General features: G+C 44.3%; 1 protein-coding gene across 1 annotated transcript in view; it reads left to right on the forward strand.

Annotated features, from left to right (window-relative positions):
* Nucleotides 1–372: 372 nt before the first annotated feature.
* Nucleotides 373–13,514, forward strand: part of Cdyl2 (chromodomain Y like 2) — a 163,902-nt gene continuing 150,760 nt past the window's right edge. The window contains exon 1 of the mRNA XM_041650060.1: nt 373–833. Coding sequence (XP_041505994.1) covers nt 810–833 — 24 coding nt within the window. The 5' untranslated portion in view covers nt 373–809. The remainder of the gene's footprint in view (nt 834–13,514) is intronic.

A 13,514-nucleotide genomic window follows, 5' to 3' on the forward strand; every position in this document is an offset into this window, starting at 1 on the left:
GTCTCCTAAGACCTTGTCCAGTCTCCTCCCCGGGAAAGAGAAGAGTCGGGTACTTCTGGAGCAAGGAGTGGGACCGAAGAGGGGCTCCCTTCCCTGCGACGTGCAGGTAGAGACCTGCCTCCAAGCCTCCTCTTCGCAGCCCGGCCAGGTCAAGCGGGTTGGGCACCTGGCCGGGCACTTTGGGGGCCCTCGCGGCCGCGCGCGCGCGCGGTCCGGCTCGGGAACGGTCCCCGGGCTCGGCCGGCGGTGGACGCCGCCCCCTCCGCCCCGGGGGCCGGGCCGGGCTCCGGGGAGGCGGGGACTCGCCCAGTGGCAGCAGCGTCCGGGCGGGCGGCGGGCGCGGGGCATCTTCCTGCAGGCGGCGCCGGGGCGAGCCGAGCGCTGCAGTCACCGGCCTTGGGACTCGGGGGGCCCGGGCGCTCGGGGAACCGCGTCCGAGGCTTGGGGCGCGCCGCGCAGCCGTCGGTCGCCGCTGCCCGCGCTCGTGTGTCGCTGCAATCGCCGCGGCTGCCGCCGGTTACGCCAGCCCCGTCGCCGCCCGCTCCGATTCTGCGCACAGGCGGCCCCCAAGCCTGTCATTCTGCAAAAACACAGTTTACTCAACACGCCGCACACACTTGCGCGCACACATACACACACACAGACACATAGACACAGACACGCGCGCGCGCGCGCACATACACATACACACACGCACGCACACACGCGCTCACGCGCGCGCGTAGTCCGGGCCCCCCGCGCGCACACGCACGGGAGCGCGCGAGCGAGCAAGACGCGCACACCCGGCGAGCCAAGTTCCGCAGCCTGGCATGGCTTCTGGGGACCTTTACGAGGTACGGGGACGCCGGGGCGCGGGCGGCGCCGGGGAACCGGGCCGGGCCGAGCCGGGTGCGAGCGGAGTCCTAAGCCCTCGGGTGGCGGCGCCGGGGAACGGAGGGCGGCGGGGGGACCCGAGGGTGGCGGCGGACCCGAGGGTGGCGGCGGGGACCGGAGGGTGGCGGGGGCCCGGCGCGCCTCCCGCCGCCGCCTCCCGCGGCGCCCGCTCCCTCTTTCTCTTTCTCTCGCGCACACACTCTCTTACTCCATCTACTTTGCGGCCTTGGAGAGGGGAAGGAGGAAGCCGGGCGGAGCCGGGGCGGAGGGAGGGAAGGTAGCGGTCCCGGGGAGGTGCTTGCTCAGCCTCGACGAGCCGCCCCAAGTGTGCAGAAAAGTACAGGTAAAAAAAGAAAGAAAAAAAAAAAGGAAAAAAAAAAAAGTCGCCGCCGGACGTGCGAGGGAATGCGGGGGGCCTCGTTGCGGACGGCCCAATTTAGGGGTGCCGAGCCCCTGAGGGTGCGCGGGTCTGAACTGGGTGGGGAGGAGAAGGTGGGTGATTGCAGGGGAGCCAGGCACCAGGGGAGGGGAATGCAAAGGAGACGAGTGCTGGGGCGTAGTGGGGGGGGGTGCTCAAGGGACACTACTCTTGCCTCCACAGGGGCCACTGAGTGCCTGCCCCCTCCCCCCACCTGCTGCCTAGTGCCCCCCTTCTCCAGGCTATGGCGCTCTCCTTGCACGGTCTTGGGGGCTGCCTCTGCTGTTGTCATGCTTCTCAGTATGAAAGGGGAGCTGCAGAGGGACCCCCCAGGTGGAACGTGGAAGTTGTATGTGGGTGGTCAGACTTGTCAGGGGACATGGGTGTGAATCCTGTTCCCAGCACTCGCTAGCACAATCAGGGGCTAATACTTGTCTCCAAGGCCACACAGGTAGTAGTGGGCACTGGAGATTTTGAAATTGGTTCAAAATGTTGAAAGAAGACATCCATCTGTCATCTTCTGAACAATAGAGAAATACCCATGGTCTCTGGGGAGAGAGGGCTTAGCTAGCTTTGGGACCACAACTGTTCTTGCGTGGGATTTGGACCATTGGACATACAAGAATCCACCACCAATCCCAAGGGAGGATGCCCTTAGAAGGTGTTCCTTCTCAAGAGAAGGCTCTGAATAAATATGCCAAAGGGACTGGCCACCTTCTACCAGGAGGCCTGTAGATACTGAAAAAAACCACTGTTAAGGGTCACTTTGGGCCTCCCACCCCACCCTCCGGTTGAATCCTTCACAGTGGTTGTCTTTCTTCAGGCTGTCGTCTAAATTTCCATACAGTTCTAGAACAGGTTGGGTTAACCTTTTGGGTAAGAGACTGCAGTGGTGATCCACTGTTAGCTTGGTCCCTGGGCTCTCCGAGAAGCCCAAGCTTCCCAGATGGTAGATTTGCTGACTGGTGTGAGAGTGGAAGACAGGCCAGTAGGCATCTTGGCTTCCTGTGAATCCAGAGCCTTTGGGATGATTCTGGGCTTGGTGAGGCCCAGTGATGGATTACTGGCCATCAGGGTCAGGTGGGACCCATGTTAAAAAATAAGTTGGTCTCTCTTTTACTCCATGGCCTTCCTTATACTTGATGATAGAGAAGCCAAGGTTGACTAGAAACCTGGTGAGATACTGACAGATGGGGCCAGCAAGCCATCCAAAGAGCCGCTGACCTTTTTCAAGATGGTGGGGGCAGTTTCGGAAACCAAAAGTCAAAACCCAGCGGAATGCAAGTGTTTGACCAAACTCTCCGAACTAGAACCAGCACTACCAGAACACCGGCAGAAAGTGGATGCCCTTTAGGGGGGAAAAAACCCCCCCAAAAAACCAAAAAACTGACCTTGTTGGGGTCATGGAATTTTCTCATCCGATGGTGAGTTGTCTTAGAGCCGCTGACTTTGCTTGGGTCACAAGTGGCCTTGTGAAGACAGGAAGTGGACATCACAGGAGACATAGTGGTTCCCATTTGAAGTCTGAAACTTAAAAACCTTCTGGGGATAATTTCTTGTCTAATGTCCATCTGAAAGTGCCGTTCTTAACCTTGCTAATTATAGTCACCAGATGAGTCTGTGAGGATGGGAGTTTCCACAGTGGCCTTGAACCATCTCAGCAACTCAGGAGTGCTTATTGTAGTTCAATAAGCAGGACAATAATAACAATTACTTCCGTGGTGGTGGGTAATTGTATACCGTATAAAATGGTTTTCCTGTGGCTGATTATTTGCGCAGCCATTACTAGAAGGGGTAAATTGCATTATGAGACTATAACCAATGTCAAGGCTTTTATTGCCCGTGCCTCTATTGCATAACATAGATTTAATTGGTTGTTCAAATTTAACTTAAAATCAAGAAGTGCCTCAGTAATATATTTCTAGCTGTAAAGTTGTATACATTAGAAATAGCCTGTTGAATATTTAGTGTAGGTCCTGACCTTAAAGGAAATAAAAACAACACCTTATTCTATATGCTGGTATTTTCTTAATTAAATATTATACTTGAGAGTATGTAAAATGTCTTATCATAACTTTTAACCAATAAACCGTATTTTAAGTGGGCTAGGAGTGATGATCTTTGTAATACATAGTTCTTCTGGGTGCCTGCTGACATTACCTTTGACTTTTTATGGTGAGGATGATGCTTGGACTGCAGAGATTGACCTTCTCTTGGGTGATTTTAGAGACCTCAGTTTTGAAGAGCAAGCCTTCCCCAGAGAGCTCTGTTAAGGGGTTGTGTGCTGGATTTAAAGACAGCAGAAAATGAGTTCTGTTTATGTGATGATGCTCTTCAGTCTTGGTGAGGAAACCTGGAGCAAGAGAAGACGGTTTGCTCTGTTTTATTTCTCTGATACCAGAGCCCTCACCCTCTTCCAATGCATTCTAGCCATCATGTATATGGAGATTGTTTCCAATATTGATTGCTGTCTTAGAGCACTGGTTCTCAACCTTCCTAACGCTGCAACCCTTTAAAACCCTCATGTTGTGGTGACCTCCAACCATAAAATTATTTTCTTTGGTACTTCGTAACTGTGGATTTATCTCAGCAACAGAAACAAAACTAGGATGTGGTGTTATCACCGAGAGATCAGGGGAAGAAAAGGGACATAAGAATTCCAACGATCTCCCAATGTGCTCTCTGTTTACTGTGCAGTTTTCTGCTCACTGACAAGAGTCATGAGTATGAGGAAATGAATTTGTGAGGAGTTAGGGAGCAAGAAAAAGACAAGATAATTGGCTTCCTTGCGTCACAGATGATGTGTTCTTGTTACCCAACCACCTTGGCAAATGATTGACTCAGCCAGGGATGGAAAATTCTAATATCGTCTAGATCCAGATTTATAGTGTAAAGATGGGGGGGTGATGAGTGCTTCTGTATAGGGAGCATTGTGGGAAAAGACAAACTAAAAATCTGCTCCATCTGAAGGTATTCAGTGACACTTTTCATACCTAGCAATGAGACAAGACACACACACACAAACACACATGTGTGAGCGAGGAAAGATACACTTCCACACTACACAATCCATCATTGTGAGAAAAGCCAGTGCAGGATCTCAAAGCAGGAACCGCAGGGCAGGAACTGAAGCAGAGACACGGAGGAATGCTACTTACTGACTTGCTCCCTATGGCTTGATCAGCATTAGCCTTCTTTCTTATTTAGTGCAGTTATTGACCATAAAAGTTATGAGTTATGAAAAAGATATCTCTTCCTATATGATAGTATTTTCTTAATTAAATATTATAATAGACTGTGCATAAAATAACTTATACTCTTTAACCAATAAACCATATTTTGCATGGGCTAGGAGTAATGACCTGCTTCTTATACAACCCAAGACTATTATTATCTGTCCTTGAGTGGAACAACCCACATTGGGCTTGGCCCTCCCACATCAAGAAAATACCTCACAGGCATGTGCACAAGCCAGTCTGATGTAGGCAGTCCTTCAATTGAAGTTCCCTTTTCCCAGGTGTCTTTAGTTTCTGCTGAAACTGATGAAATTGACACACCACACACCATGAATAGGGTGGCTCAGTTCTTTCTCTAGAAGTGTGTCTGGGTACCTTTAAGAGAAGCCAACTATCTTCCCCTGAAAGGGTAAACTGCATTTAAACCTCCACCATGTGGTTTTCCTTGCTGTTAAGTGATGTTTTACACCTCCTACCCTTGACTAGTTGAATGAAGGACATGAAGGACATGAAGGACAAAATGTTCAAAGAGGATGTTTTTTTTTGTGTGTGTGTGTTCATTGGCTGAGATGATGCTTATTGTGCCAGATTCTGTTGATGCTTCCTAAAGCTCTATCTTCAAAAAAATGGTTGTATCTTTTTTTGGGTGAAGGGTGGTGTGACATATATTTCTCCTTCCTTATGTTCAGAGCTATATGTGTACAATTTTATATATGTTTGCACAGTGTATGTAATGTTTTTTATTCCAAATAAAAACTAATGAATATTTTCCCTTTACATTGACTTTAGTTGCATATGAACTCTACAGTAGTCTTGAGCACAGGTTTCTGCCTTGTGGTAGGGTGTGTGCAACCTGTGTTATACAAAGTCACACATTAGAAGTATCAGAACTTGCAGAAGGAGACAACACTGGAGCAGATCATGAAAAATGTATGCAACTTTGCACCCGTAACATTGACTAAGCTCCAAATAAATCTAATAGGAATATATTGGCTGGTGGGTCCCTCATTAAGTCCAACAGTCCTTTACAGGGTTCTGGTAGAGCAGACAATTCCTTGGTTCTCTGTAGATTGCCCAGAGCATTCACTTCTAATAAACATGAGTTCTGATAAAGTTAAGTCTGGTCCATTTCTTTATTCATTCACCCAAGTGGAGACCAGTGTTTTAAGATCCTCTTTATGAGTTCTTCCTGCTTCACTATACAACACAGCATGATGGTGGTGCCACTGTATGAGCTAGCACTCATGTGTGACTGAGCATATTTCCCACTTCATGCTAGTGTTTCCATCCATTGTTGAGTTTCTTTCCTTGTGAGAGAGCTCGCCCATGAGTACTGCAAGTATTAATATTAACAAGTCGAAGAAATGGCATCTCAACCTACACAACTTTCTTGTGATGCTGATGTCATTCACCTAATTGATTAATCCCATCTAAGGACCTTCTTGTCAAAGATAGGAATTCTTAAATTTCTACACACATGTCTTTCAAGGATGATAGACCAGTTGAGTTGGAATCTTGGGATCAGAGTACAATAGTACATAGTCCAGTGAACGTGGACCAAGTATTTGATTCTCCAGTGGAGATCCATTGGCTTATTTTTAAGCAGGTTTTTATGTTACTCTTTACTACATAAGGTGATTTCTTCAGGACCTTAAGCTGTCCTTGAAGGGAGATAAAAAGGACTCTTGTAGCCTGACCAAATTTTAAAAACAGCTCAGGCTGGGTGACTATAGAAAGGCTTAATATTAGAGACATGTGATTAGATTGAAAACCTCTCTTGGACAGTGAAAGGAGGTCTAGGTTGGCTGAATTTGTAGCACCATCATTCATTTACTTTTTCATATTTATAAACCGATAAATATATGCCTGGAACAAGGGAAATGATGGTGGTGTCCCCTAATGAAAGGTCAGTTTTCTCCTGAATGTATTACATTTTTGGTAACCAATCTCTATTATGGGGCATCTACATTGCTTCTATTTATAAGATATTATGTACTTCTGTTATGAATGTCCAAAAGCATCATTCTTTATATGTATAGAACTGTTGATGTATAGATTATGAGAAGTGATAGTTTTAAGAACGTGAATGTTTTTATTACTCTTGATTCTTGTGTTGGTTTGAAAGTAAATGGCCCCTAAAGGGAGTGGCACTATTAGGAGGGGTAGCCTTGTGGAATAGGTGTGGTCTTTTTGGAGGAAGTGTGTGACTGTAGAGGTGGACTTTGAGGTATCATATATGCTCAAGACACCACCCAATGAGACAGTTCACTTCCTGTTGCCTGCAAAATGTAGAACTCTCAGTTACCTCTCCAGCACCATGTCTGCCTGCGAGTTGTCATGTCCCACTATGATGATAATGGACTGAACCTTTGAACTATAGGTGGGCCACCCCAATTAAAGGCTTTCCTTGACAAGAGTTGCTGTGGTCATGGTGTCTCTTCACAGCAATAGGAACCCTAAGTAAGACAATTCATAACCTGAGATTTTCCTTCCACAATGGAAAGTTGATTAAATTAGAAGAAGAGTGGGAGCAGGTTGACCGGCCAACAATTGTTGCATTCTGTTTTAATAACTGGAAGGCAATGGTGGCTGAATGGGAGTGATAATGAGAATGGAGAGAAATGGGCAAGATTGGAAGATTTTAAAGGGATCAGCATAGTTTGTTTTATCAGTCAAGTTTATATGCTGCAGGTGTAATATACAATATACAGTAACAACCTAGTTTTACACGATACATTCTTTTATATGAAGGAAATCTTGGAATTCAGGTTTGGTATGCCACTCTGTGAAGTTCTCAAGGTGTCAGGTTCCTTTTTATTTCTATCTCAAGTGTCCTCAGGTGTGGCTTCTGTCCCCAAGGCCACTTCACTCTTCACCCTCGCCTTAGAGCTCTGTCCATCTTTTTCAGAAGAGGGGCAAAAAGAAAGATGGAGGGCTGAATGGAATCGCCTCTCCATAAACAATTGGATTTTGCTGTCATCTTATTGGCTTGACTATGTAGCTGCAAAGGAAGCTGTGTAGAAAGCATGGCTTTCAGTGGTAGTCTCCCTTGCCCTGCCAAAATAAAACTGCTTACCAGTGCACAGGGTAAAGGAAAGCAGGAGCTGGGGGGTAATCCCTAGGTTTCTGTTAGTCCATTGGGTTCACGCTGGAACTTGAGAAGAAGTTTTGTTTGAAGGAAGTATGGAGGCAATAGAAAGGGCAGTGAGTCAGGGCTTGGGAAACACCCAAGTGTAGGTGCCCATAGCAGCAGGTACGCAAACTCAGAGCTCAGGAGTAGTATCTAGTATGGAGATAGATTGAATAGTAGTAAATGTACAGAGACTGAGTGCCATTAGTACACAGAGTCTAGTTAAAGACCAAAGAGCTATGTGTAAGCCCGAGTTCCAGCTCCTTGATGTGGACATTTTAGAGAAATGAAAAGAGTTGGCTCTCCAAGCAAGAGTAGTGAAAGACAAGGGGCTTTGCTGTTGTGGAAATCAATGGAAGATTGAATTTTGAGAGAGAGATAGAGATAGAGGTAGAGGTAGAGAGAGAGAGAGAGAGAGAGAGAGAGAGAGAAAGAGAGGTTGAGAAGGGCTTGATTGGAGCTTGATGCAGTGTGGGGGATATGGATGTAGAGACATCTTCCACAGGTAATTATTTTAAGAATCTGGTGCAATGTGAAGGACAGAGTGATGCCTGCAAGACATGGGAGGAAGGAGAAGCCATCTCCATCCCTCTATTTCAAACATCTGCTTTGAATGTTTTGCATAGCCAGTGATTGTGGTGTTAACTTCTATTGATCCCTTACATTCTTACATATGACTTTCCCTAAGTCTTATGAACCCCCTGATGTTGTAGCTAATGTTTTCAGTAATTTAAAAAAATATGTTATTTATGTATGTGTATGTGTGAGTGTGCATGTGCATGCAATCACACATATGAGTACATCTGCCCACAGAGGCCAGAAGGGTGTGCTAGAGTCGCTGGAGATGGAGATGCAGGCTGTTGTGAGCTTCCTGGTGTAGGTGCTGGGAACCAAACTCAGGTCCCCTGAAGGAAAAGCGAGTGCTCCTAACACTGAGAAACCTCTCCGGTTTCAGCTTCAGTAATTTTAACAGCAGAAAAGTAGAACACACATTATATAGTCACACAGAGCCTTTCTCATAAGTAAAATTGTCTCAAGGAAAAGGCCAAAGTCAAGGACTTGGAAATGAAGCTCTTCACTGAGTGCTTTACCTCAACAACATTTGTCTGAGAGAAGGGGCTGAACAGCTAATCCTGTTGACAAGTGTACATGATGCTCTGTTCTGGAATAATCTTTTTGTACACTCTGAAGATGTGTCTTTGCCAGGGAACCTTCTGATTATTTTAATAAAGGGCTGAATTGTAGTGCAAATTGTGATTGATCTTAATAATAAAAACCCAGAGCCAGATAATCAGGGTGGATGCTGGACGATCAGAGAAGTAAAGGAGCAGCCACTAGAGAGACTTTATTTATTTATTTATTTATTTCCTCTGCCGAATCCTCAGACTAGAAAGGAACAAGATCCTGTCTCCAGAATTCAGGCAAGATCCTGAATCCTCAGACTGAATGGTCTGAGCTCCGGTCTCCTCCCGCCTTGTATTCTCCTCTCTCCTCAGCCATATCCCTTCTTGTCTCCACCTCCCTAGTGCTGGGATTAAAGGCGTGTGACTCCCAAGTACTGAGATTAAAGCTGTGAGCCACCAGTGCCAGGCTGTGTTTCTCTTTTAGACTGGATTAATTTCGTGTACCCTAGGGTGGCCTTGAACTCAAAGAGATCTATGTGCCTCTGCTTCCAGAGTGCTGGAATTAAAGGTGTTGCCATCACTGCCTGTTCTCTTTGGCTAAGTAGTGTCTGGCTCCACACTCTTACCTTCAGGAAAGCTTTATTTTTAGATCACAAACAAAATATTACCACACCAAATGGGTAATAGCTAGGCAGGAAGGTGGGACTTCCAGGGAGAGAGAGAGAGGGAGAAGGAGGGAGGGAGGGAGGGGAGGAGGAGGAGGAAGAGGAGGAGGAGAATGAGGAGGAGAAGAAGGAGGAGGAGGAGGAGGAGGAGGAGGAGGAGGAGGAGGAGGAGGAGAGAGAGAGAGAGAGAAAGAAGGAGTTGAGATGAATCTAGGCATGGGAGAGATACCAGAGGACAGAGAGAAGAAACAGGAGATACAAGATGGAAGAGAGGTAAAAAGCCACAAGGCAAAATGTGACTTAATATAAAGGGGGTAATTTAAGTTATAGTGTCACACACCTAAGCTATAGGCCAAGCTTTCATAATTAATAGTAAGTCTCTGTGTCTTTTTTTTTTGAACTGCAGCCCAAAGAAAAATCTATCTACAGTGCTCAGTTTAAGATGGTAGCTTGCTTGTGTGGCTTAAGTTCTCAGTTTTTGCTTCAAATACCAATATAGGTTTTGCATTTTAGGTCTTTCATGCATATGGTTAAAAGTTCCTAACCAGCTGACTTTCAGGGAAGGTATTGCAGCCAAAGCTTATAGACTTGAATCAGTCAGTGGACATGCCTTAACACTACAACAGGCTTCTAGAAGAAGTGGAAATCCTACCTTTGGCCATCAGTTTAAACTGTGTCTTAGGGTTCTAGTTTCCTTTCCTGATGACCTTATGTCCCATGAATTGTTTTATATTTTGTCTCACTAGCTCTACACTGGGCAAGCCAGTTTCTTCCAGTAACCTCCTTGGTGTGTGCCCAAGTGGCTCTGTTTCTCCTCACTCTGCCACCTGATAATGGTGGGCAGCTAGATGCGCCTATTCACCTCTGATCCTTGGTGACCACCATTATAAATGGAGATAGGTCACTTAGAATTTTGATAATGCTCCTTTCATTTGAGTAGATTGCTTTGAGACAGAAGTTCCTGTCCTACCTGGTCTGGCAGCCGTTCAGTCCAAAAGAACCACAGAGGCTTGTGTTAATGATAGACTGTTTGGCCTCTTAGCTCAGTCTTATTATTAATTAGCTCTTACAACTTAAATTAACTCATAATTCTTATCTATGTTTAATCACGTGGCTTGGTACCTTCTCTCAGTAAGGAATTTCATCTTGCTTTCTCTGTGTCTAGGTGGTGACTGTGTCTTTCTGCCCTCCCTCTTCCCAGAATTCTTTTAGTCTGATTGCCTCACCTATACTGCCTACCTGGCTACTGGCCAATAAACATTTTATTAAACCAATGTGAGTCACAAATCTTTACAGTGTATCCCACAGCAAAATGCCTTGTTCAGTGTGTGTGTGTGTGTGTGTGTGTGTGTGTGTGTGTGTGTGTATGTTCCACAACAACCATGAGGTACTGCACTTCTGCACAGGTAGATCTTGGGTCTGAGAATCAGAGAACTTGAGTCAGTCTCTGTCCTGAGAAGTTGTTGAAGGTGGAGATTGTCCAGTAGTTCTTTTCACCCTTGTCCACATGGTCTTGTTTCTTGAGCTTATTGTCAGCCACCTACATTGTCCCATTTTCCTTAACCAGTGAGTGGATGTCTGTATCTCCAGTGGTTAGCACTCCAGTGAAAGGCCCATCTATTAACCACTCCTGTGTAGAGCAACAGGCTCCTGACAAGCCTTGTCATTTTATGACCAGTGTCTCTTTAAATGGGCCCATTTAGACTTCAGTTTCCACACCTATCCTAGAATCTCTGTGTCAATCCATCCTTAGTTGCTTAATGAACACCTCAGGGAACTATCAGCTTGTTCACTAAAGGGGCACGTCTATGGGACCGAGGGTCTGGACCACTCACGGCCCTATCAGGAATTCCCCTACTGAGGAGCCACCACCCCATTCTTAGATTCTTCATCAGGAAATTCTCCTCTTTGATTTTGGTTTCCTTGTCCTTTAGCCTAGTGCTTTAAAATCTGCCTCAGGGGTTTTAATAACATGCTATAGAAATTATGCAAATTGTAGAGTTGGATTTAATTTAAAAATAGTGATTGAGGGCTGGAGAGATGTCTCAGTGGTTAAGAATTATGGATGAGAACTCAGGTAGGATTTCCAGAACCCTCATTGTGCCTCACAACCAAAATGTAGCTTCAGTTTTAGGGGATCTGATGCCCTCTTCTGACCTTCATGGTACCAAATATGCCTGTGGCACACAGACATACATGTAGGCAAAATACCAATACACATAAAAAAATTGTTACTGTTGAATAATCCACCAGCTAAATAGTATGTTAGCTATGTACCTATAACTATGCAGGGTACATGAGTATCTTTTAAATTCTTTTTTTTTTGGAATGAGTAATTAAAATTCCAACGTCCAATTTAATCATTATTAGCATTTTTGAGAGCTTGTATTTTTAGGTGGAGTTTTCCTGTGCTAGCAGCCACTCTCGAATAACCACTCAGAGTCTTAATATTAATTTCAAGTGCTTGGTCAATAGCTCAGGCTTATTACTAGCTAACTCTTAGATTTTAAATGAACCCATTTCTGTTAATTTTTGTATTGCCACTTGACTCATAATTTTACCTGTCCTCCAGCATGTCTTCTTCCCTCTGAGTCTCTTGGAAAGTCCTCTGACTCTTTTCTTCTTCACCCCAGCATTCTGTCTGTTTCAGACTGCCTCACCCAATCTCTCCCTGCATAGCTTTAAGCCAATCAGCTCTTTATTGCAATGAGAGTAATACATATTTACAGTATACAAAATGATTATTCCATAGCATTTCCCTCTTTTTTATCTAATTAAAAAGGAAGGTTTAACTTTAACATGGTAAAATTATATACAACAAAAACAGTTAGCAAGAAAGAATCATAGTTACAATTATCCAGTCTATTTGCACTTGGCAAAGTATGAGAAAATACTCCATTATCTATCCTATTTTTGTAAGTCCAAAGTTTTATACATAATTTGTTTCCTATCATAATTAAGGAAAGCTATAAGTTTAACTATTTAGTCTTTAACTTCATCAAAGACCCCAGAAGGATGCAATGTTACCTAATGACAGGGACATCTTGCTTCCTGAACAGTCATCCAAAGTTCCTCTGTAATGTTGGAGCATTCAACTCTGGCCTGCAGGCCTAGCATATCTGACAGACTTCCTTGTGAAGCAGGGGATTTTGAAGTACTGTCTTACTTTGACTTGGCAGAGTTTTGCAGTTGCCTCTCTTGTATCCTGCTGATCTGGTTTGGATAGTATCTGTCAGCAATTGAGGCAAGGGCAGTTTCTTTGCCTATATGGCTAACTTTTACCATAAAGAAAACAAACTCCATACAGAGTTTTTTCTATACCCATCATCTATATAACTTTACTACTTACTATATAACAATTTACTTTTGAAGTTGATCTTAAATTTGTATCAATAAACCAAGATTCATACCAATGCAAAGTATTCATTTCTATATCATATCTTCCTTTAAATGTAAACAAATATTTGTTAACAATATTTGGGAATTTGGACATAGTTCTTTCCAAACTGCTTCCTGCTTTTTGTTGGGTGAAGTAATTTTGGGGCATTCATGGAGACCTTTCAGGGGGTCTTAGTCCATTAAACCATATAAGTCTAAAAGGAATCCACAGGTTGTCATCCTCTGTGGAAACAAATGCAGAACTTTTTTTTTCCAAAGCAACATATCCTTAGACTCATATTTTGAAGTTAAGATACCTTTAAAATATATATGTTGGTTTAACTTAGTGGCTTGTACAATGAAATGTCTAACTGTACTTAGCTCATTCACAGTCAAAAAATTTAAAGAAAATTGCAATAATATACATAATATAGACTCTCTGTGTATATTCCATCTTTACGTGGTTTATTTTTCTTTCTCTTTTTCTAAAAGTTTAATATTTTATTATCTTTACTCATTTAATTTATGATTGTTTATCCTCTTTTATAACTGTCTATACTCCCTCTCTCTCAAGTCAACATATATTTGTTCAACACTATGACCATTTTAGAGGTCTTTTCCATCTGGATTTGTCTATATTGCATGTGTATCTGTGTTTATTTTTTGACCAGGAGCACTTATTTTTTTTAA

This window comes from Microtus oregoni, unplaced genomic scaffold (assembly GCF_018167655.1).
Source record: "Microtus oregoni isolate MIOR12 unplaced genomic scaffold, Mior012 000004F_ref0000308, whole genome shotgun sequence".
Classification (NCBI taxonomy): domain Eukaryota; kingdom Metazoa; phylum Chordata; class Mammalia; order Rodentia; family Cricetidae; genus Microtus; species Microtus oregoni.